The 24,212-nt window shown below is 40.9% G+C and overlaps 1 protein-coding gene across 1 annotated transcript in view; it reads left to right on the top strand.

The window, feature by feature from the left end:
• Window positions 1-24,212, top strand: part of Wdr72 (WD repeat domain 72) — a 179,361-nt gene that overhangs the window by 48,973 nt on the left and 106,176 nt on the right. Inside the window, exon 14 of the mRNA XM_031343895.1 lies at window positions 17,511-17,713. Coding sequence (XP_031199755.1) covers window positions 17,511-17,713 — 203 coding nt within the window. The remainder of the gene's footprint in view (window positions 1-17,510; window positions 17,714-24,212) is intronic.

The raw sequence follows: 24,212 nt of genomic DNA on the forward strand, positions 1-24,212 counted from the left end.
AAAAAAAAAAAAAAAAAAAGAAAGAAAGAAAGAAAGAAAAAAGAAAAAAGAAAAAGAAAGAAAATGTGGAGTCAGAAAAAGAGATTTTTCGTGTGTATGTTCTTAATGTTAGGGAGCAGAAAATCCTGGCTAAGACAAAAACTGTTTAAGAGGTGTCTAAGAAATAGAATAATACTACTCACTGATGTGCCCTGCACATAGCTAAATGAGCTAGTGAATGGGTGAATGAGGAGTAAGTAATGTTCCTGGGCCTCAGTTCCTGGGGGCCTGAGTTCTCAGCGTCAGTCCTTCTTACCTCGCTGCTGCCTGGCTGTAAGCTGGCCCCAAGCTTTCTGCTCCAGATATCCCACAGGGTTCTGAAGCTGGTGGTGCCTCCTCAGATGCAGGACAATGCCTTTTCTACTCTCGGAGTTTTTCTGGGCCTTTGTCCCCTTGCCTGTGGCTGTGCAATTCACTCAACAGGGTTTGAAACACACGACTGGATATGTTCTTTGTTCCAGTCTTCAGCCTCCTCTGAACACAATGAGGAATCAATTGACAGAAGTGAGTCAGACATTTCCCAGCACCTGCACACTTCCAGAGCCCAGAGTAGGGGGAAATAGCAAGTATCAGTGGGACAGAAAAATCAAGGAAAAGGGCCTGGAAAGAAAAGGCATATTCTAGAGCTACACCCCCAATGTCACTTTTCTGCTGAAACTGTATGCAGTCTTTCATTCTGTGACAGGTGGCATGGTCGGATGCATGTCTGGGTGATGCTCTCGGGTCAGAGGTGGGCATGCTCACCTCATGGATGACCAACATAAGGGATTGTTGGTTAGCACTGAAGACTCCTGTCCTGGCTGAGGGCAGAGCTAAAGCATTGAGTGCTGAGAGCTTCCAGTTTTACTTATTGATCTACTGGATGTCCCGTGATGTTTAGGCCTGATTAGGAAGGGGAAAAATTGGAGATGTCATTTTGATTAATATTTGTGCTCCCATAGCATGTTTGGCACCGATGACTCTGGGCCTCACTGCCGCATGGCTGACACAATAGGAGTAATGCATTAGCGATTCTTCCCCTGCATGCACACCAGAAATAATTTTCTGCTCTGAGCTAATTATTCCTTTTAGACATTAAGTTTGGTGTGTTTCTGAGGGCTTTTACATTTACTGTAACAGATTTGCAGGGCAGAAACCTATGCATTGAATTTCTGATGTGCCTTTAATGTCATGGTTATTTTTATTCCTCAGTGTTTTCTGCTCGGCTCATGGTGCTGTTAGGACATAGTCCATATTGGGACACTTAATTATTTTTTTTGTGTGTGGGGAAAATGAAATCTCATTTGCTGAAGGATAAAATATTTCTTGATGGGATGGTTCAGTAGTTCTTAGCAAAGGACTGAATTGTAAATATTTAGCTTTGGGGTCTTATGACTGACTTCTCCTGTGACTTCTGAACCAGCCCTTATTGCTCCAGAGAAGCTGGATAGAATATTTAAAGCACAGACAAGGCTGTGTTTTAATAAAACTTTATTCACAGAAACAGGCAGTTGTGGATAGTATATCTGTGAGCAAAGTGATTGGTCTTAACAGATATTGTTAGGTGCCTGTTTCATAAGCACGAGGGCCCAGGTTCTGTTTTCCCAGTCTATGTAAGAAATATCAGGGGCTATATAATATCAGGTAATAAATCTGTCTGGAGAGGTAGAGACAGGAGGATCCCAGGAGCTTGTTGGCCTGCCAGCCAAGGCAAATGAGTACATTCCAAGTTCAGTGAGAGTCTGTCTCAATAATAAGATGAATAGGTATTAAGATGGCTCAGTGGGAGACAGACAGACAGACAGACAGACAGACAAGCTAACAGCCAAGCTGATTTCAACCATATGGTAGAAGAAAGACCAAAATACAAGTTGTCCTCTATACTCCAGGTATATGCCTTGGCATGCATGCCTCCCAAAACAGTGGAGAACAATTGTGGAAGACACCCCAAATCAACTCCAGATAGCCACGCCACACATATCAATACATGTACATATGCATACGTACACATGAAAAAATATATCACTCAAGCACATAAAAAATATTGTCTTCATAGCAACACATTCTTAGTTCAATCGACCTTGCTGACGGTGGTGGCTCAGACTTCTGTACTCATTTCACTAGTGAAGAGATGGAGTTGAGACAGCCTCTGTGACTAAAGCAGCTGCCAGGGCGTCACCCCTATGCGGGGACACTTGTCTCATCCTGAACCCCAGTGTGTCCCTCACTGTATATCACAAGGTACAGGTCTTGCAGATGGAAGCTAGAGTCCTGCAACCATCAAGGAGGAGCTAGATAAGAAAAGCCTGGAGAAGAGACGGGGCAGCTGCCGAAGACTGCTCAGTGCTCTTTGGAAGGAAGGTCTCTGGCTGTCTCTCAGAACGTGGCTTTTAATTTACACGTAGCCCTAACAGCTCTGGCCATCTTATTCGTCACATGACAGATTAGAAACAGCAAAGCATAAGCAGGGGGTGGCTGGTGACAGGCACACCTGACAGCAGAAGGCACAGCTGATGGGAGACCAACAGCTCTCAAGGCTCAAGCAGGCTTCTGAGCTCAAGAAAGGTAGCTGGGAAAAACAGTGCTGAAATCATTTCTACTATGGATATGAAACTTCCTGTCCTGTAATATTGTTTCATAATGGACTCATTAGAACTATCTGGAAAACTCTTTTGATGGTCAATGCTGTTGTCTAATTAGGGGATTTATTTTCACGGTTTCAATGAAAATAGCAAGAATTATCATTATCAGCATTATTATTATTAATTTTTATTATTATTAATACTGGTATTAGAAAATTAAGAAAGATTTGGGGCTGGGGGATCACTTAGTGGTTAAACCACTTAACAGTAGTTAAAGACCCACAAGCAAAACTTTGAATCCCCAGACATTCAGAGAACAAGTTAACTGTCCCGTAATTTGATCCAGAGACAGGGGATCTTATCCTGCAAACTCCCCCAAACCAGACCGCCAGCAAGATGGCTAGGAAGACTCTCCTTATTGGCAAATTCTGGATTTGATTGACAGACTCTGTCTCAAAGAATAAAGTGGAAAAATGAGAGAGGAATGTCCTGGACATCAATCTTAGCGGCACACACAGACATCCACACAGGGAAGCACCCAGAACACACAAATGCATGAGAAAAATAAAAAGAAAAAAATTTACGAAAGATGAGTTGTGTCAACTAAAAGCTAATATTTTCCCAATGTATCCAACATTTTGTTTTGTAACCGTGTAGAGCGAAAGGTCTGAGGAATATATGGGGCCCATAGTTTCCCAGGTCAATGGTCATATTACCCCAATAGTATAGGATCTGTAGTTAAAGTCAAACTTTACCCTATGAATTTCCCTTGTATGAGTTTTAGTCCCTCGTGGGGCACAATGCCTGATATTACTATACACATGAAATACAAGCGTTGAGATGACCCCCATGACCAACTGTACCACTCTGAGGATAATTTGCTTGGTTTCTTACTGAGGTCACTATTGTTTAGCTAGAGGGGTAGAGTCACAGCTTGCAGAATGCCTTGTCAGGAGAGCTATTGTTTCACGGTCACTGCACACATGGTAGAGGTGGGATCTGAGTATGCAGCATCCTGCCGGTGGCTGTGGCTCTGATGTGTCATTTTCCCAGAGCTTCTTGATTCTGTTGTGGCAGATTGCAGATGGAACCCCCTTGAGATGATTGCTTTTAGAAAAGGAAAATAGGATGCCTTTAAGTGTAGGGCAAGGTTCTCCTGTGTCACCTTGTGTGTGGCTGTTTTTCTTCATCATAATAATTACTGGTGTTATTATCCAATGTCTGTTTTTCCTGTGCAGCCTGGTTTTGAATCTTCACTTAAACCTCCTTGGCCCTAGTGATCCCAACAACACTGCAATTTGGAGTTGTGTGTGTGATCATGTATGCATGGGTAGGTGTGCAGCTGTGAACATGGGCTTCGAGATATAGCAACTGAATATTTTTCCAACTAAATTTAATGTCTCAAGGAGGAGGTAGTACCCAAAGGCATTAAGAACATTAGTGTGGAGAGTCAAATTACCCAGGTTTTAAATTTTGCTCTACTACTTCCTGTGTGTATGTGAATGTGTGAGTGTGAATATGAGCATGTATTTGTGTGTGTGTGTGTGTGTGTGTGTGTGTGTGTATTTACACATACACATTTTAATTGAGTGATTACTTAACTCTGTCTTTTGGCTCTCCTGGCATCTTAATACATTGGGCACATTACTGTGGTGTTTGCAAGACATCTTTAGAACATTTTGTGTGCTCAGAAACAAACATGGAAATCAATACGATGCCATTCTAATTATACAAACAAATGCTGCCTACTTATAAAATTACTTTCATCAGTTAAGTCTTCCTTGCCCCTCCTGCCCTTATCAAATCCTCTTGGCAGTCGCTACCTTCCTGGATTTTGCTTTGTAAAGGAAGTTCACACTGCAATCACTCTCAGCGGTTCCTGTGGCCATGCCGCACTGGCGGGGAGAGTGTTGGCTGGGTGTGTTGTCCCAGATCCACCTCTAATGCACAAGGATGGGAGGGGCTCACGCTGCAGAACTCAGCCGCTGCTATCCAGCTCCCTCTCCGTGAGGCATCTTCTGCAAATGTGTTACACTGACACTCAGAACCCTAAGCAGCACTCTCAGCTGCAGCATGGAGTGGAAAGCAACTCAGAGGAGCCATCTGCCCTCCCCAGGTTTCCTCCTTTCAGTTGCCTACCTTTTCCTAGCAACCAGCTGCTACAGAAATCAAGACTCAGTGGACTGTAATGACTGGGGCTTGAGGGGAGAAAAACACCTTCTCTGATTTGGCCCCAAGATAAAAGACACTGGACTTAACTTCATTAGTCTGGGTGCATCAATAATATCCAACATCTACCATTTGCCTGGGCTAAGAGTAGATGGGGAAGGTCTTTCATGTCTCTGGAATAAACCAAGTGAAAATTAGTCCAGAGGTCAAATCCTTGCCTTGGAGAGCAGAAGATTGGACTGAGGGGTTATTGCTGGGTTTGACATTCCATGTCGAAAATAATATTGGTTATTAATCTCTGCCTTGTCGGTGAGATCTGGGTATAGATTGGCCCACCCCTTTCCCCGATTCCTTGTGCAGACCCAATTCCGATATGTCCAACCATGCTTAGAAGACCTTAGACCTGCTTCAGCAGCTGGCAGTGTGAAGTCCCAGGTGCACTCACAGATGTAAGATGCTAACATCACGGGTGGGAAGATGGCTTGGAAGGTACTTGCTGGGCAAATGTGACAAGCCGAATTCAAGAGCAGAGGTTATAGCTGCAGAAATCTGGGTGATGGAAATAAAAGGGAGTTGGGGGACACAGGTAGACAAGTGGGTTCCTGAAATATCAGCTTCTTGTTCCCAAAGAGCAAAAGAAGAGAGTGGAAGAATTGGCAGGAAGGCATAGGGGTGGTTATATAAACAGGACCTGTAGAGGGAGGGGGAGAACCCAGTGGCTGTATAAAGTACCCAAGCCAGCTTCCATACAAGGATGTCCAGCCTTGGGCTTCTCCCCTCCAGAGGGGTACAGCTGTTGCTTTCTATCCTTTTCTTTGAAACTTCGTCTTCTGCTCTCCCCAGTGTTCAGTTATTTGTCTGTGCCATGGAAAGAACTCAGGGATCCCCTAGGCAGCTAGCAGCACCCCTTTACAGTAAGGTAAGTGGTATGCAATACTCAGATAACAAGAAAAACAAGTCGGTGCTTTTATCCAGTTCAGAGCCCATCAGAAATGCCTGGCCATACAGCGAGCTATAGAGGTCAGAAGCATTTACCATTTCTTTCCCCCATTTTTATCAACAATGTTTAGTGATAAACTTTAATCATTTGGGGAAAAAAATGTATAGTACCAGTGAAACATGAAATTAAATATTGTCAGAGATAATGAAAATGTTTAAGACGTAGGGCCAGATAGATTAGGGTCTTAATCATCCTTTGTGTGAACGATTGACAGATTTGCCAACTGATGACCTCACCAGTCAAGGTCTTTCATCAGCCCCCTTTCCGTATCTGCATCCATTCATCACATACTTTAAACTAAGCACCAATGTTCTAACCCCTTTGCCATGCAGCTCTGCCTCACCTTTTCTTTCTTTTTTTAAAAATTATTTTTTAAATTTTTTATTGGATATTTTCTTTATTTACACTTCAAATGTTTTCCCCCTTCCTGGTTTCACCTCTGAAAACCCCCTATCCCTTCCCCTGCTTCTATGAGGGTGTTTTCCCACCCATCCACCCACTCCTGCTTCCCTATTGTGACATTCCCCTATACTGGGGCATTGAACTCTCAGGCCCAAGGGCTGCTCTTCCCATTGATGTCCAACAAGGCACATCCTCTGCCACATATGCGGTCAAAGCCATGGGTCCCTCCATGTGAATTCTTTGGTTGGTGATTTAGTTCCTGGGAGCTTTGGGGGATCTGGCTGGTTGACACTGTTGCTCCCCCTATGGGGCTATAAACTCCCTCAGCACCTTCAGCCTCTTCTCCAACTCCTCCATCGGGAACCCGGTGCTCAGTCCAATGGTTGGCTGCAAGCATCTGCCTCTGTATTTGTCAGGTTCTGGCAGACCCTCTCAGGAGACAGCCATATCAGGCTCCTGTCAGCAGAAACTTCTAGGCATCTACAGTAGTGTCTGGGTTTGGTAACTTTATATGGGATGGATCCCCAGGTGGGGCAGTCTCTGGATGGTCTTTCCTTCACTCTCTGCTCCACACTTTGTCTCCGTATTTCTTCTCATGAGTATTTTGTTCCCCCTTCTAAGGACTGAAGCATCCACACTTTGGTCTTCCTTCTTCTTGAGTTTCCTGTGATCTGTGAATTGTATCTTGGGTATTCTGTGCTTTTAGGCTAATATCCACATATCAGTGAGTGTATACCACGTGTGTTCTTTTGGGACTGGGTTACCTCACTCAGGATGATATTTTCTAGTTCCATGCATTCTATCCCTTACTTTCTTTTCTGGATTGATTTAAGAGTTACATAACACTGGGGGCTGAGGATATGGCTAGTTGTTAGAGAGATGGCACAGCATGCATAAAGCCCTGAGTTCCATCTTTAGCATACATAAACAGGGTGTGAGGGTTCATGTCTGTAATCCCAGCATTCAGGAAATGGAGACAGTAAGCTCAGAAATGCAAGGCTATCCTCAACTACCTAATGAGTTTGAGGCCAGCCTGGGCTGCATGAGACCCTCTCTCAAAATAAATGGTAGATAATGATAGATGTAATTATAATGAGAACTGAATAATAAGAGGATAAAAAGCAAACAAACAACAATATTTTACCACATGCATATGATTCCTCTAGAGAAAGAGAGTGTTGTAAAATGAATGTATTAGTGTGGCACATGATTTCCAATCTGTAGTTATTTATTGAATGTCTCCATGGCTTGTTGTGTTTAGAGGGTAAGAGAGGAGATGGTGTTATCTTTTGAAGTTGTAAAACTTTTAGGTGAATTTTTAAATATCTTAATGCTTTTATGCATTTAATTATTTGTTTCATAAGAAAAATATTGGAGAAGAATCACAGATCTTGGGTGTTCTGTAGATGTAGCCACCAGGAGTCCAGGCTGTATTGCTTTCCCATCATGGCATAACAAATAACTTCAGACTTCATAGCTTAAAATCTTTAGTTTAACATCTCACATTTCTGCAACATGCAGGCACAGTTGAAGGATACTACCTTCCTGGCTAAAATAAAAGTGTGAATCCCCTGCTTGTAGCAGCAATGTTCTAAGGGCTCATCTAGCAGTTCAAACAGGGGCTGGAGAGATGTGCAGTCAGGAATGTGAACTTGGATTTCCAGTTTTCACTTTAAAAGCCAGGCATGCTGGTATACACCTGTACACCAGTGATGGGGAAATGAGGGCAGAGGGATACATGGGGCTTAAATGAACATCCACCCTAGCCAAATCAGAGAACTGTAGCTTAAGTGAGAGACCCTGTCTCCAAAAATAAGGACTGAAAAGCTACTGAGGAAGAGATTTGAATCTACCTCTGGTTTCTATCTGGAAGCACAGACATGCTTGCACACATAAACACATACAAACAGGAAAAAAAAAGGCCAACTAATGAGAACTGATTAATCAAAGGGTCTCCTTTTGAGGTCAAGGAATTAGAATAAACATTAATGGGTATTTCACTGCTGTGACATCACAATCACAGGGGAGAAGACTGGATAAGGGCAGGGACACTGGGGATTATTTTTAGAATTCTGCCTATTTCCTTGGTGGTTGAGCCCAAGAGTCAATAAAGACTCCAGGAGTGCATGAATTGTGGAATTGAAGGGTGAAAAGTGGAAAGATTTTTGCATACCTGGGAATGAACATGATGTTGACTTTCATAAGTAGATTCTTATGGGAGTATTCAATCCTTCCAAATAAACCTATAGTCCACGACCCTACAATCACTAAGTATTTGCCCACAGCAAAGCACTGTATATAGTCAAAACCCTTCTTTCCTCCCTGTTAAATCCTCCCCCTCTGAATACAAATAGCACAAAAGAGAAAAGCCAAGACCCTGTATAGACTTCACCCTTCACTCAGCACCTTATCCAGGAGAGCACACTTCAATTCTGCCTTTTCCAATATGCTTCATCTTTCCAGGAAAAACTCTAGATCAACTCAGCAAGATAATGACCTAATTACCTCAACTGATGCCAGAAGCAAATTCAAGATAGACTGGCATGTCTTCAGGGCCTTTGCAGCCAATAAGTCAGCTAACCTTCAATAAGGTGCATGAAGGATAAAATCTAAGATAGTTATTTTAAGATTAAACATAAACATACCTGGTATCAGCGTGCAAGTCATGCAGAGTGAGTTACATTTCCTGTTAGAAACGTGATGGTTTAAATGCTGTGAATGAGATATAGGTGGTTGTCAATTCAAGCACATAGTAAAGCATTCCTTTTCTGGGCACCCCCTCATCAAAGAGTTCATTTAATTTCAGAATGAAGTTGAAAATTTAAAATTTTGTCATAGATAATGTTGCTAACACATGTTTAAGGAGAGGGAGCGTTTGGTAAGAAAGTAACAGAACAATGTGGTTTGGGATTTGCTTATAGTTAGTCCTTTATTTGAATTTAGATATACATCAGCAATTTGAAACCTGCATGTCTATATCTCCTCCCTTTATTCTCTTCATCCTCTCTGAGCCCTTCATAGTGCATTTCTGGAGATCAAGAGTCAGAATTCGTTGTGGGGGTTGAATGTGTCCCTTTGGTAAACACCAGGATTTCTGTGAAGGTGCTAGAGGCTGTGGCAGGACTGGGGTTTGGGTCACAGAGGTCAGACTTTTAAAAAATTTATTCTATGCCCTTAAGGTATAGAAGGTTGGTGGTAAAGCCAAGCCTCAGTTTGTTAACATACTAGGGCCTTTGCATAGTGCAAAAATGAGTCAAGTCATTGGAGATCTGTTTAACGGATGGATTTATTCCACTCTGTGATAGTTAGGGGTGAGAAGCATGCCTTTATGCCTGGTTTACTATTTTCAGATCCATTCCCCTTCCCCAGGCTTCCATTTCTTTCTAGTTAGCTAACTCTAAATCCCATGCCTCCAGGGCCTACCCTTGGTCAAATTCACATTGGTTTCGTATTTTGCAGAGTAAGATGCAGTCACTGTGAAATGCTTTTATTAGGGAGGGCTGCTGGGTCAATCTCCATACACTTCTGTGAGCAAGCCACTGAGCGTCATGTGCAACTGAAGATAAGTGAGAGCCTATCACAGCACAAGCAAAGGCAGCTTCCGCCACAGAGAGAATCTGATTACCTCTGGCAGCCATCTGTTTGACTAAAATCTGATTGTCTGAGTGTGGCTACCAAGTTCGGCAATGAAGCTACTCGTTAAACCTATTTTATTTTAGGTATAGTCTCTTTGAAATAGCACAATTCTTAAGCCCTGCACATCGGACTCCGCTGAGAAATTCCTACTGATGGAGACAAGTCCTAACTCTCTCATGTAAACACATGCCTGTTACCAATCATCGTGGTTCTTTTTAGTAAATCCAGCTAATGTTTTATGTTTTTTACAGTGCTATAAGTATAATACCTAATGGAATGTATCTTTCTTTTTTATGAAATGTGTTGGCTCACAGTGTGCAAGCTTTTGGTGGCTCCGAGAATTTGTGATCCTGTAATAATTTTTATTTCTTTAGAGGAAGTCACTACTGTCTCAAATTTAAATTTTAAGTAAGTGAAATGTTTTATATAATGTGGTCAAATATAGTGAACATGGACGATGTATTTTTAATTGAAATTTTACCTCAATCAACTATAGATTGAGTCACCTGTTTGTGATTTTTGCTTAATAATGTGTCTTTTGAGGGGGTGTAGTTAGTGCTAATCTTTAATAGTCCTCATAATTAACTGATAGAGGAAGGCTTTCTGGCTGGAAAGCCAGAATATAATTTGAATATAGTTGAATAGTTTAAAATAATGTATTTGTTGATAGTAGGTTTTGATGCTAGGAAGACAGTCTCAGTGGTATTTTAGAATATATTTAATAAAAGACCAAACATGTTTTACATTTGACAGAAATTACCAGGGAAAGCCAAGTGGTGAGAGCTTCTGGCTCTTAGGAAGAGACTTCTGGTGTCAGGCAGGGCAGCTTCTTCCCATTCTGTCTGTGTTGGGGAGTAATACACTAATGCAGTCTGCTCTCTGTCCCCTTAGTGCTCTGCCTTGCTCTTGTTCCTCAGCAGAAGTCCTGTCCCCTGTCCTTTCTTGCTTGAAGAAAGCCTGACACTTTAGAGTCAGGTCTTCAGCACACATTGTAAGGAGATCATTTTCCCTATTCAAAAATGAAAGCAACTGAAAGCAGCGTGGCAGGTTGCCTATAAATATCAGTCCTAATGTCTCTATTTGTGCTTGTCTTTTTAACAACACACTACTTTACCGGAGGCTGGGTAGGAATCTGTGTCTCTTCTATATATGCAGAAAGACTCAAAGGTCTCCCCTGGCTTCAAAGGACCCCAAGTTCCCTTAGGTACAAGTCTGTCACTGGAACTTAACTCCAGCTTATTTTATGACTGTTTAAGTTTCTGTCTCTGCGCTGGACTCTACCTGGAAATCCCCAGGCTATGTATGCAAATGGCTGTCATTCAACCTGGCCAGGTTCATCATAGATATATCTCTGAACCTCCTTTATTTGAGCCCATTAGGTAGAGAGCTAGAGGCAAGTAGAGGTGATGTTCTCAGAAGGAGGGATTTGCCATAAAGATTTACCTCTCCATCCTCATACCAGGGATACTGGTTCTTAGGATGAGCTGAGAAACAACTAGAAAGGCGAAAGCCCTCTTATTCTCCACCAACCTTCTCTGCTTCTCTCTCTCCCTCTCCATCCTTACCTCTCTCTAAGCATTTTCGTACTTTCTCTCCTTTGACCAGTATATCCTGCTCTTTGGCTCATGGAGGAGTAGAGTTGGCTAGTCCACAGTGGTCATGCTAACACGGATTTCAGGCAGAGATTGCCTTCTGATCTCCAATTCCAGAGTCTTTGGATGTTAGGAATGAGCTCTGTCAGACACCTAGCTTGGGTTCTGCAAGTCACCTTTCAGAGTCCCTGTCTCTCCTAAGGCCTGGGCATAGGCTTATAATGATCTTAGTGAGAGCTAATGACTGTGCAGTGAGACTTAACATTCTCTGATGCCCTCTAGTTGCCCTCTTGCTCTGCCTGCAGGGAAAGAATAAGCTTTATCCATTCAGTGAGTATTTATTGAACCCTCCTTGGTACCACACTCAGAGAATACAGTTCATACTCACCAGCCAAAACCCACAATCTGGAAGGGAAGCAAGGGATTGTAATGCACCAATTAGAAAATGTTCTCAGAGGATGCTGAAGTTGAAAGTGAGGCCAGGTGGGAGAGGAGGTTGCTTTCAGAAGGCCTGTCTGAGCAATGGGAATTGTAAGCTATGCCTGAAAGATGAGCTAAGGCCTGCAAGGTGAAGGTGTATTTTTTTTTAAAGGAAAAGTAAATGGAAATCTGGTTTAAGGGAAAAGGCAAGTTGTGTGTGTGTGTGTGTGTGTGTGTGTGTGTGTGTGTGTGTGTATGTGTGTTGGGGGAAGGAACTATGCTCAGAATAAAATCTGTAGATCAGGGGTCTGGATTCAATCCTAAGGAGAAAAATCCCTCATTACCCAGATTGCTGCTGGCATACAATCCATTACAAAGTAATATCCAACCTAAGGACTGGACACTACTCTGATGTACTGAGATTTAAAAAGCAAGCCAAAGACAAAGGGTGTGTTGCTAAGTTAGTAGAATGTTTGTCTGCTGTATATAGCCTTGTGTTTGATCCTTTTCTAGCCCTACATAAACTGGCCATAGTAGTACACTGCATGCCTGTAATCACAACACTTGGGAGGTAGACGCATAGGACCAGGAGTCAAGGCCATCCTTGACTACATGGTGAGTTCAAGTCTCTGCTAAGCTACATACAAAATTTTTTATTAAAAAAAAATTCCAAACATACCATTGTGCTGTGTTTTAGATTATATACGATCTGGGTTGCAAGGCTATCTGACGGGTCATCTCTGAGATAGAAGGCAATGGGACCCCTAACAATGGATTTGTTGGTGAATGTCAGAAACATTCCAGAATATAGAGGCAAAGTTGTTATACAGCTCCCAATCAGCTGAATATATGCTTCTGTCATATGACATAGGTGTTATCATGGATCATATTCACTCTGTGCTAGATATTATAAACCTAAAATGTCTGACCCAGAGCCCACTGGCTGTTTCTGGCCCAGGAGAGCTATGATATTTTTGTGATTTTTTTTTCTAAGTCAGTTGTGTGGTTTTTAGGTGTGAATTTTATAGATGATCATGTCTTCTCTTGTCTCAGGGTCAAGAGCATGAGTCAGAAGCCTACAGCGCTTAAGCCGCTTAGTAGCCTTGTGAGGTGAGAATTATTATCCCTGATATGATATGACTGAAGAAAATGAGACTCAAAAATCTCCAGTAACTATGTGTGGCATTTTGAATGAAAATATCCTCCATAGGCTCACGTTTTTGAACATTTACTCCTTAGTTGGTAATGATGTGTAGGTAGGTTTAAGGGGTGTGTGGCCTTGCTGTAGGAAGGACTTCATTGCATGCACAGTTTGATGTTTCAAAGCATCTGCAATCCCAAGGATTCTGTCTTTGCTTAAGGCTTTTGTTTCAAAACACAAACTCTGGCTTGCTGCTCCAACCACCTCACCGCTGTGCTATCACCATGGACTATTATCTCTCTGGGAATATAAGCCAGAACAAACTCTTTATTTCTTAAGTTGCCTTAGCTATGATATTTTATCACATCAACAGAAAAGTAATTAATATACCATATTGTAGCCTTGAGATGATGGAGCCAGTATTTGGCGGCTTGAGCACACAGCAGCTTGGAGCTAGAAGGTTCTCTGTCCCACAGTGATGTGGTTCTGTTGTCATAGTCAGAGGCAAGGGAGAAGGTGTTATCATCTGGACCCAGGAGCCACCTGTGATCATAAAGGAAACTCTGGCTTAAAAAAAAAAAATGTTGACTAGGGATGCTATCACCTGGTGTTTTGGATCAACAAGGAAAGCAGCATATGACAATGCAAATAGTGTTTGAATGGGTAGAGGGGGTCTGGTGTGAGGAACCAGGGTCCCTGAATATCATGACTGATCTTTTGCTTTCTGTGCACTGATGGTTTGGGAGAAAATGCCATTCTGGATCCCTTACCGTATGTTAGTTGTTATAAGTGCTCTTCCCTGTAATATTTTTTCTCCCTGACATACCACAGGCTGAGGACGTCTTGCTCACAATTCTTGGTATCAAAAGCCTTCCACATTTCTATATCATTTGAACATCTTTAATCTGAAAATCCAAAACTTACTATTTTTTAATGCTATGTGTTGAAAGAGAATAGTTTAAGTTGAAAACAATATGGAAAAACGCATCTAAAAATATAAATTAACAATGCATGATATTTACGTGAACGTATTTTTAAAACATTGTCTATGATAAAGTTTTGAGTTCGTCTGGTTTGGCTTTATGATGCAAAGTTTAGCTCTGTATTTGAGGCTTCTCTACGACTCACTATGTAGCTCAGGCTGGCCTCATTTTTTTTTTTATATATGATATAGATTTCATGGTATCTTTCACATACTTCTCTGAAAAAAAGAGATGGCCTATGGCTAAGCATAACTTTATTTGTACTCAGCTCTGCACATTTTCTTGTCATGCCCAGATTGAATCAGGGAAGAGTCTATCACTCACTGTCTTGATGAAATAGAGTGTAAATCAGTTTGGGTTATCAGGTTCACATGGAAAAGCTAAAGTTCTCTTGAAGTTCTCTTGAGTTGAATTAAGTGGTTTTTAAACCTTGAGTTTCTGACATTAGGAAGGAGTGACTCCTGTCTGCTGCAAAGGCAACATTTAAGCATATGGTAGCTACACTTCCTTGTAGTTATTCTCTTCTTTTGAGATACCTGGGCTAGAAGTGGTACAAATCCCATGAATTCTGATGAGAAGTGATTTAAAAGGGCTTATTAATCAGGAGACAGAAGCAATAATAATTCAATAAGACATTTTAAATGAAAGAGTTAACTCCCATGATAGGATTTATTATCAAGAAATGCCCAATATTTTATTAGATTGGGGAGTATTATATGTGTGTGTGTGTGTGTGTGTAAAATATAATATTTGTACTTTAGATAGAGTAGTAAATTAGCCTTTAGTGTCTCTTGCTTCAGTGATGTCTTGAGGCTTTGAGGGAGCTCTGGACCTAGGGATGAGCCATTCTTATTTACTGTATGTTGCAAACTGGTCACATGTAAATGGTACAGTAAATTAAACAGATGAGATATCTGCAGAAGCAGAAGGAGAAGAAAGCCACACATGCATTTGTGTAAGCTATGGCTATGGCTGGACAATTCAAGAGGTACTTTGTTAAAAAAATTTACATGTAAATAAAGAAAATATCTAATAAAAAGTTTAGAATGAAATACAAGGATATGTCAAATATACAGTGTAATGCACAAGGCTATGTGAATAAAGCACAATAAATCATTTCTCAAGGACTGTCAAAAGCCAAGAACAGTAGTACACACCTGTATTCTCAACTACCAAAGAGGCCGAGGCAAGAATATTTCTTGAGCCCAGGAGTATAAAGCCAGTTCCAGATGACATAGAGACACTTAAACATTTCTGAAAATACTTTACAAATGTTATACTATGTAGCCACAGAAAACTCATGAGAAGATTATCTATGTTAATACTAAATTGAAAGAGAGATTTCTTAGAAAGACAGTGAATTTACTGGTGTCATTTGTTGACAATATTTCCTTAGTTATGGGACAAATAAAGTAAGAAAGCTATTTTAGAAGTTGATATTCAGGATGTTTAGTTACAAATTTAAAATGATTGCAATGGGGGAACATTGTCAATAATTCCCAAGATGAAAATATTCCTGCTGCTGTAGCATAATGACCAGTAGAAATTTAAAATGCTCAATTTGAAGTTAACAGGGGAGAGAGGAGGAGATGGAAACTGGATGGAATGCTTGTGACTACGATCTTCATATCTAGCTTCCTATCAAAAGGCAGAGTGATCTATAATTTTAGTACCACTTTTGTATTATAATTAATTTATTTGATCTTTTCTTAATATTATTGATGAGAATTAATTATCTTTAACACATACTACAACTTTCTCCCATTTGTGGGAAAGGAAGGATATGAAATTAAATCTTTATTATGGCAGTAATTATTTGAATTTCTTACTATTTTAGTTCAGCTGTAAATGAGTTTATAAAGGATATGAAACAGACATCAAGATTTATTTGCTCAATGAACATGTGATGTTGCATTTTGTAAAGCCAGTTGTCAATTTGTCCATTGTTTTCCAACCCTTTCTTTCTGTATATGAGTGTATATGTAGCTGAGTGTAATGTGCATGCATGTATGTGGTATATGTATACCTGTGTATGGGATCAGAAAGCAAAGAAAGCTCCAGGTGTCTTTCTTCATTACTCTGCCCTTTACTTCTTTGAGACAGGTCCTTCTTGAACATGGAGCTCACAAGTTTTGATTAAGCTGGCAGCCACCAACTAATCCTCCCATCTCGATGCTATGGTTATAGGGACTTGCAAGACCATAACTGACATATTAATGGGTTCTGGGTTCCAAACTCAGGTCCTTATAATCAAGCAGTACCTTCCTATGAGATTTCCAGTCCTCTGAGTGTGTGTGTGTGTGTGTGTGTGTGTGTGTGGTGTATGTGTGTGTACATATATTTTAATGTGTGTATATTATGTGTACATGTATGCAAATTTTCTTGTGTGTGGGCACACTTGTATGTACATTTTGAAGCCAAGTGATGATATCTTGTATCTTGCTTGCTTGCTCTGTGCTTTATTTATTGAGGCAGAGTCTCTCACTGAATCCAGAGCTCACTGGGCTAATCTAGGCAGGAGGTCCATGTGTCTGACTCTTGCATGTTGGAATTGCAGGTTATAGCTGAGCTGCCTTGCCTACCAGGCATTTACACGAGTGCTGTGGGTCTGAGCGCCAGTCCTCACACTTGTATAATAACCCTAGGGCATCACCCCAGACCAACACTGGCCAATTATATATTTGCTCTCTTTTTTTTTTTTTAAAAAAGATTTATTTTTATTTTTTCCATGTATGTGTGTCTATATGTGTGTATGTTTACCTTATGAATCAGAAAAGATCACTGGATCCCCTGGAGCTAGAGTTGCAGGTGTTATGAGCCACCATGTAGGTCCTGGAAACCCAACCACAGCTCTCTGCAAGAGCAGCCAGTGCTCTTAACTGATGAACCATCTGTCCAGCTCCCTGTACTCGTTCCTTTTAACTTTAAATTGGACTTGTCAGCACCACCTCTGGAGCTGGACAGATGTCAGAGGGCAGAGGAGATTTAATTCCAGTTCTAATAATGTAAGAAATAAAAAAGAAAGGCTCCAATGGTAACAAACTCCAGCAACAAAAATATCAAGAGCTGGGGAGCTTTCAGTGAGGGCAGATGCAGTCTAAGCCTCTGTGTTCTTAATACCCCTAATCATGTAAGTTATATGTTACCTGTAGAAACATCAGAATCCTGGGAACCCCAGGTGAGCACTCCAGAATCTCTGTTGTTTGTGAGCTGGGACACCAGGAGACAGCACAGAAATATTCCACAGTTGTTCTGTATTGATCACTTTCACACTAGATAATAAGAGGGATTTTGGTTATAGAGACACTTAGATGGACTGTTGGTTCCAGTGGATAAAAAGGTTCTTAGATGGGAATACACTTTTAAGGCCACTGTAATATAGTTGATGACAAAATTTAAACTATCTAGACAAAGCTCCCAGGCTGGTTCTTTCTGTTGTAAGAAGGCAGGAATGAATCTTCAAGAATCAAGGTCCTTTTGTGCGCAGGTCACGTGAGGTCTGTGTATTCTATTCCAGTGGGTATTTTAGCTTCTTATTTGTTTTGTGTCTTGGCTTTTATTTTCCAGGCACTTTGGAAAGGCATGAGACAGGAGAAAGAGCAAGGATTATTCTCAACTGTGGTGACGATGCACAGCTTGTCAGATCTGAGCCTACACTGTCAGTGGCCTCAGAGACACACAAGCATAAGAGTGTAGAGCAGAAGTCATCTAACCCCCAGCAGCCTGGGCCAGTACCCTGCCCTGCTTTGCAGCTGGAGTCTTCATGTAAGGTGAGTCTGCATCTATCCTGTGTTCCACAAGAAAATAGCAACTGGGGTAAGAAGCAATGTGGCACTAACCCCTCTGCACAAATGTGGGGGGCGGGGCAGGTGATGTCATCTGTCCAGTGATAGGGGGAATCTTAACTTTAAAGTGAATGTTCTCCTTGTGATGACACATTTATGACAGTAGAGTCAAAAATTGAGTTACTATCCTATCAACTCAAATTTTAGGTGTTTTTCAATGGTGGTAATTATGTTCTGTAGTTCTGATCCATTTTTAATTCTTCAGTTGAATATATTTATTCTTTTATGCAGGCTTGCTGCTCATTTAAACCAGCCTTAATATTTTTCTTTTCTCAGCATGATAGAGTGATTTCTTATAGTTTCTTTAAGATATTATTTTCCATTTTTATCCTTCATGCTATCTTCTTAGTATTTTTTTACCTGTGCCATTTGTATGTATGGCCATACTCAGGATTTTTTCATGCAAATATTTTTTCATAATATTATCCAGAATATTTTCAGTTTTAAGGGTCACTTGATATTCTATGTTTCATTGTTCTTACTGGTAACATAAATTATTATCTTATTAATAATTTATATATATATATATATTTCCAGTAACATGCTCAAACCTAAAGATTTTTAGAAAATCTAAGTAGGGGGCTTGAGAGATGGCTCAGCAGTCAAGAGCACTTGCTGCTCTTCCAAAGGACCCACGTTTAGATCCCAATATCCACACAGTCCTCATCGCTGTGTACAACTATAGCTCCAGGGATCTGATGTACTGTCTTTCTTTGGCACTTGTTCTCACATCCATATACCCATGTATAGACATACACACTTACACATAATTGAAAATAACCTAAATAAAATAAAATAAGATCAGATTTCTTTGAGTGGACACATGGATAGCAACAGCATGTTCTTTCTACTTTTTCATTGTTTTGAGGTTGCCAAATGTGCTCTTTGTATGTATGTATGTATGTATGTATGTATGTATGTATTATTTATTATTTATTTATTTATTTATTTTGGCCTATGTGTATGGACATGGTGTATATGCAGTGTCTGTTGAGGTCAGAAGAGGAGATCAGATTCCCTGGAACTGAAGTTACAGGCAATTATAAGATACCACGTAGGTGCTGGGAACTGAACCTAGTTCTCTGAAGAATAGTGCTCTTAACTACTGAGTAATTTCTCCAGCCCTATCTCTTAGCATTCCGAACTGGAAATCAAGATTTTTGTAAGGATGCTTGTGTAGCTATGATAGGCGTTTCAATTGAATCATATACATGGTTGGAACTATCATAATGACATGGCCATTTTGTATAATAAGCATACACCATGGTAGAGTAGGGATTGTTCTGGAATGATAGAGAAGACCTGTGTGTTTCAGAGGCAGAGGTGTAAGGCCGGTAGGAAAAAAACTGGGTGCCAGTTTTTCTGCTTGGGTTCCCAGAAGGTAGATAAGCTGGCTGTTGTTTCTTTCTGAAGCTCAGTTACCCTTTAAGTAGTGGTAACAGTGTATACACATTTCATTTTCTGTATATAATTTTGTTTCTTTCTTGACTCCAGGAAGCAATAAAATGCCCTGGTCTTGTCATCCTGCTTGTAGGCTGATGTCCACTCTATTTTCTAGTTGTTGCCCTTTCCCAGAGCAGTCTACAATTTCCAGCCTTTGTTCTTTGTAGTGGAGAACTAAAGGAGACAGGACAGTTATCTCTTTTCCTCTAGTAACTCCTGTTGTTACTAGACTTGGTATGACTGTTGGTTCTTGTCTTTGTGCTTCTCTTTTGCACCTTCAATTACCTGCAAGATGACTTCATCGTCTGTCAGTCCCATGCTGTTTTAGGGTTTGTCTTGGAGCCAAGTCACTGAGCTCATTTTGTGTTAAAGTATGACATTTCAAAGGTAAACTTGTACATTATTAATATACTTCTATGTGCGTGTGATGTGTATGTGAGAATATGGGTACACAGGTCCTGGTGTACATGTGAAGTTCAGAGAACAACTTCAGGTGCTGGTCCTTGCCACCTACATTGCTTGAGATGAGGTCTCTGTTGTTTGCTGTCATGTGTGCTACTCAGGGTGGATGTCCTGCAAGCTTCCGGGAACTTCCTACTCTCTTCTCTTCTCAGCATAGGAGCACTGTGATTGCAAGTGTCTGATACTGTGCCCAGTTTTTCCATGAATTCTGGGGGCTCAAGCTTAGTTTTCCATATTTGTAAAAGCTCTATCCACCGAGTCATCTCCCATAAGTGATTTACTATATAGTAGATGCTTCAGGGATTTCATTTAAAAAAATCTTCAATAAGTGTGTGAATAATATTCATTCTGTAAGTGGGGAAATGGGAGCCAACAAGCCTTGGAGCTTTAGGCTATCCAAGATTGCATTGTATCTATGCTTGTGTTTGTGTGCATTTGTTAATGTTATTGTGGCATAGGCAGAATACTGAACTGCATCTCCTCTTTAAGGGCTTGTACCTGTTTACCTGTGTTCTCCTGTATTTCTTTAAGTTTGTTATTTTTGTCCTTCTTAAATTCCTCTATCAGCATTATGAGAAATGATTTTAGATCCAAATCTTGCTTTCCCAGTGTTTTGGGGTATCCAGGACTTGCTGTGGTGGGAGTACTGGGTTCTGATGATGCCAAGTAGTCTTGGTTTCTGTTGGTAAGATTCTTGCATTTGCCTTTCGCCATCTGCTAATCTCTAGTGTTAGATGTTCTTGCTGCCTCTGGCTGGAGCTTGTTCCTCCTGTGTGTCTGTAAGCCTGTGTCAGCACTCCTGGGAGATCAGCTCTCCTCTGGTAAGACCTATGCGCAGAGGGCTGTGGATCAGCCATCCCTCCTGGGTGCAGATGGATGAATGAATGACCCTGTCCCAGCTGCTCTGCAGCTTCTTTGGCCTGTGCCTCCAGCTGGGCTGGTCCTGCCTTAGAAAGTCACTGAGTCCTGGGATCAGAGCACTCTCTGGAGACAATCTCTCCACTTGCAGGAAAGGTGCACAGAGGGCTGTGGATCAGCCATTCCTCCTAGTTCAAGCTGGAGGTAGAAAGGACCGTGTCCCCAACTGCTCTTCTGCTGCTGCAGGGTATGCCTCCTGGCTGGTCCCGCCTTAGAAGGTCACTGGAGAGAAAATGGTGATCTCACCTGAATCCTGGCGTCAGAGCACTCTCTGGAGACAAGTTCTCCACTTTAGGGAAAGGTGCACAGAGGGCTGTGGATCAGCTGTCCCTCCTACTTGTAGATGGAGGTAGAAAGAACCCTGTCCAGCTGCTCTGCAGCTCCTGCAGCCTATGTCAGAATACTGAATTGCAATGGCATAGGCAATTTAGACAGAATGGAACATTTAGAACTTGATGTTGGCTAATATTTTGATATTTTAGAATGTTCTGTTCAGGTTTTCTTCATGCGTTTGGGGAGTACATATAAATGGGGAAAGCGGGTTGTGCAAAGAACAGAAAATGTTATAAACATCATTTTAAAATATATCCACTTTGAATCGTTGGAGGTGCTGAGTCTGCTGTTAGACAAAGAGAGATCTTTGGGATAAGAGGAGGAGAGTTAGAGTCTTAAAGGATTTACAGGATACCATAACCATGGTGGTGTTGGGAGATGCAGTTCTTACATTGCACAAGAGGGTAAAACAGGATAGAGTTAATTTAAATAGCAGGGGGAGAATCTGAGCTGTGAGGTAGGGACTAAAATCATTGCAATATGACAGTGATCCTTGCAGCTACATACTATTTTAAGAAGAAAAGTCCCATTTGTTCATTGGTTGGCTGGTTGGTTTTTGTTTTATGATTGTATGTTTTCAGGGGTTTTTTATTGTGCTTATTATCTATAAAATGGATAAAAGGATAAACAGGATTGTTTTAATGGATAGAACTTAGAACATTTGTAGTGTCTGAAATCTCTGCTGAACCAAGCAGAACCTGTCTCTCCTTGCTTGCTTTCTTGCTTGTTTGCTTGCTTAGAGTTGTGCCGTTTAACATGGTGACAGTGAAATAAACACATGACAGTTCAAGTTGGTGTTTAGAATAACATCAGAACAAATTGTTAAACACATGCATTTTGGATATATGAGATTAAATAAAAAATTATTTGACCAATTTTACCCATTTTTAAATTTATGTTGTTTTAAGATGTCTGCTGGGTGATTTAAAATCATAAATGTGATCTGTGTTTTATGTTAGGATAGTGGTAACCATGAAGGTTATGTGAGTCTCTCAGTAAAAATCAGGGAGTATTCACAGTTTTAGGGTCACAGCTCAGATCTTTGCCAAGGTTTCTACTCAGCTCTGCTGTTGAGCGGAGGGGTATCCAGGGAGACTTGCCCTTATAGTAGCAGGTGGTAGCCCAGACATGATATACCCACTGTAGCTTGCTGACCTACGGTTTAGTAGTCCTCTTTTCACTGGAACGTTAGGAGGTATGAGGAGGACCTGAAAAGAATCTGTAACTCCTCTTTCTTCCATGTCTGAAATTTTAATAAGCCCATTTATTTTCATTGTGTATATGTATGTTCATATATGTATATATGATGGAGTGTAAATCGAAATAGTTTATGTCAATATATTATATTCTGTTCTTGTATAGAAAACAGTACTTGTATGGCTGGGGACACCATCTTTTCTTAAATAAAAAAACGAACAAACAACAACCAAAACACCCTGCAAATTATGATTGCCAGTGCAATTGAGTATTGTGTGTATATGTGTAAGTTCAGGTGTGTGTGTGTGTGTGTGTGTGTGTGTGTGTGTGTGTGTAATAGAAAATTAAGAGCAAGCGTATCCCATTACAGGAAGCCTGTGATTTACAAGCACTTGTCCTACAGCCTTCCCTGGCCATTCTCCCAAGGAGGTTAGAACCCTTGGTTTAATTTTGAGACATAATCCACAAGTGACCAGAGTTCTATGCTGCCACTGAGCCAAATGGCTCACAGTGGGGTGAGTCTTCCTTCGTGAAGAGAGATCTAAGCAATGCCTGGCTCCATAGAGCCCCAACAGTTTTCTAGAGCAGAGCTCACTCTTGTGCTCTTTAGAGCCTTTAAAATGGACTCTGACGTTTGGTGTCTCTCTGTGTGTCTACAGAGATGAAGATATGGACTTGAGTGCCATGTGCCACACTGTGCTCATGTACCCATAGATCTCTGCTTTGAGTGTGGTACATGTGTTAGTAGGTGACTGTGTGTGTGCATGAAGTGTGTTCTTGCCTTTGGAGGTCAAAGGTTGAAGTTAACTGTCTGCCCCAATCACTCTCTACCTTATATTTTTATATAAGGGCTTTATTGAACTTGGACTTGGATAACTTGGCTAACTGACTGTCCATTGAGCCCTGGGAGTTCTCTTGTCTCTGTCTTCCCAGTGCTGGACTTACTGGTATACACCGCCTCCCCCAGCTTTTACATGGATGTTAGGGATAAAATCCAGGTCCTTGGGCCAGAGATGATAGTGTGCACTGTTAAACCCAGCACTCAGAAATGAGAGGCAAGTAGATCTCTTTAGCTTGTGGCCATCTTGGTCTATGCAGTAAATTCCACGTCAGCCAAGGCTACATAGTGAGATGCTTCTCAAAATAATAAAATGTTTTTAAAGCTTAGGGGGTAAATACTTGACTGACCAGGCCATCTTTCTCAACCTCCATTAGAGAATTTTAAACAGTACATTTGTATAGATTAACCTGAGCATATAAGGTTGGATGTAAATATAAGCTACATTTGTATCCACATCCCAGGTGATGCTTTTATAGTACTTAACCTTTGTCTGACCTTAGTGTGCTATCTCCCATAACTCGCTGAGAAACTTTATTCCAGTCTTCTCTTGCCTTCTCTTATAAAACAGAAATGGCAACCTGCTAGGAATTCTGCTACTTAACACCTTCTTAAAATAAAAATCTAATTTTGTATTATTTCTTTAAGTTTGTATTTATGGTTATGTGCATTAAGAGTGCAGGTGCCTATGGAGGCCAGAAGAGGGCATACACTCCTGGAGCCAGAGTTACAGGTAATTGTAAGCTCACTGATGTGGGTGCTGGGGACTTCTGAAAAAGCTGTGTGTGCTATTATCCACTGAGCCAAATGCCCAACACAAAAAGCTACTTTTTGTTATTTGTTGCTTTATGCTTCATGACACATGAAATAATGCAAACATGAAATAACCAAAGAGAACAAAATGATGGTACTTGAAAGTCTCACCTGTAGCTTTACATGTAAAATAAATTAAAGCTCACTGAGACAGTATTACTATTCATATTAGTATTAATGCTATCAGTAGTATTAAATAAACTCCACTTTTAGTTCAATATTCAGTTATCAAAATTGCATTGCATTAGAAGAGAGCAAGTAGTACTTATTAATACTACTTTATATAAAAATAAAGGGCTGGAGAGATTGCTTAGTAGTTGAGCATATTTGCTGCTCTTGCAGAAGACCTGAGTTTAGTTTCTAGCATCCATGTCAGACAGCTCACAACTGCCTGTAACTGCATATCCAGGGCATCCTGGG

Source organism: Mastomys coucha, unplaced genomic scaffold (genome assembly GCF_008632895.1).
Source record: "Mastomys coucha isolate ucsf_1 unplaced genomic scaffold, UCSF_Mcou_1 pScaffold23, whole genome shotgun sequence".
NCBI lineage: Eukaryota > Metazoa > Chordata > Mammalia > Rodentia > Muridae > Mastomys > Mastomys coucha.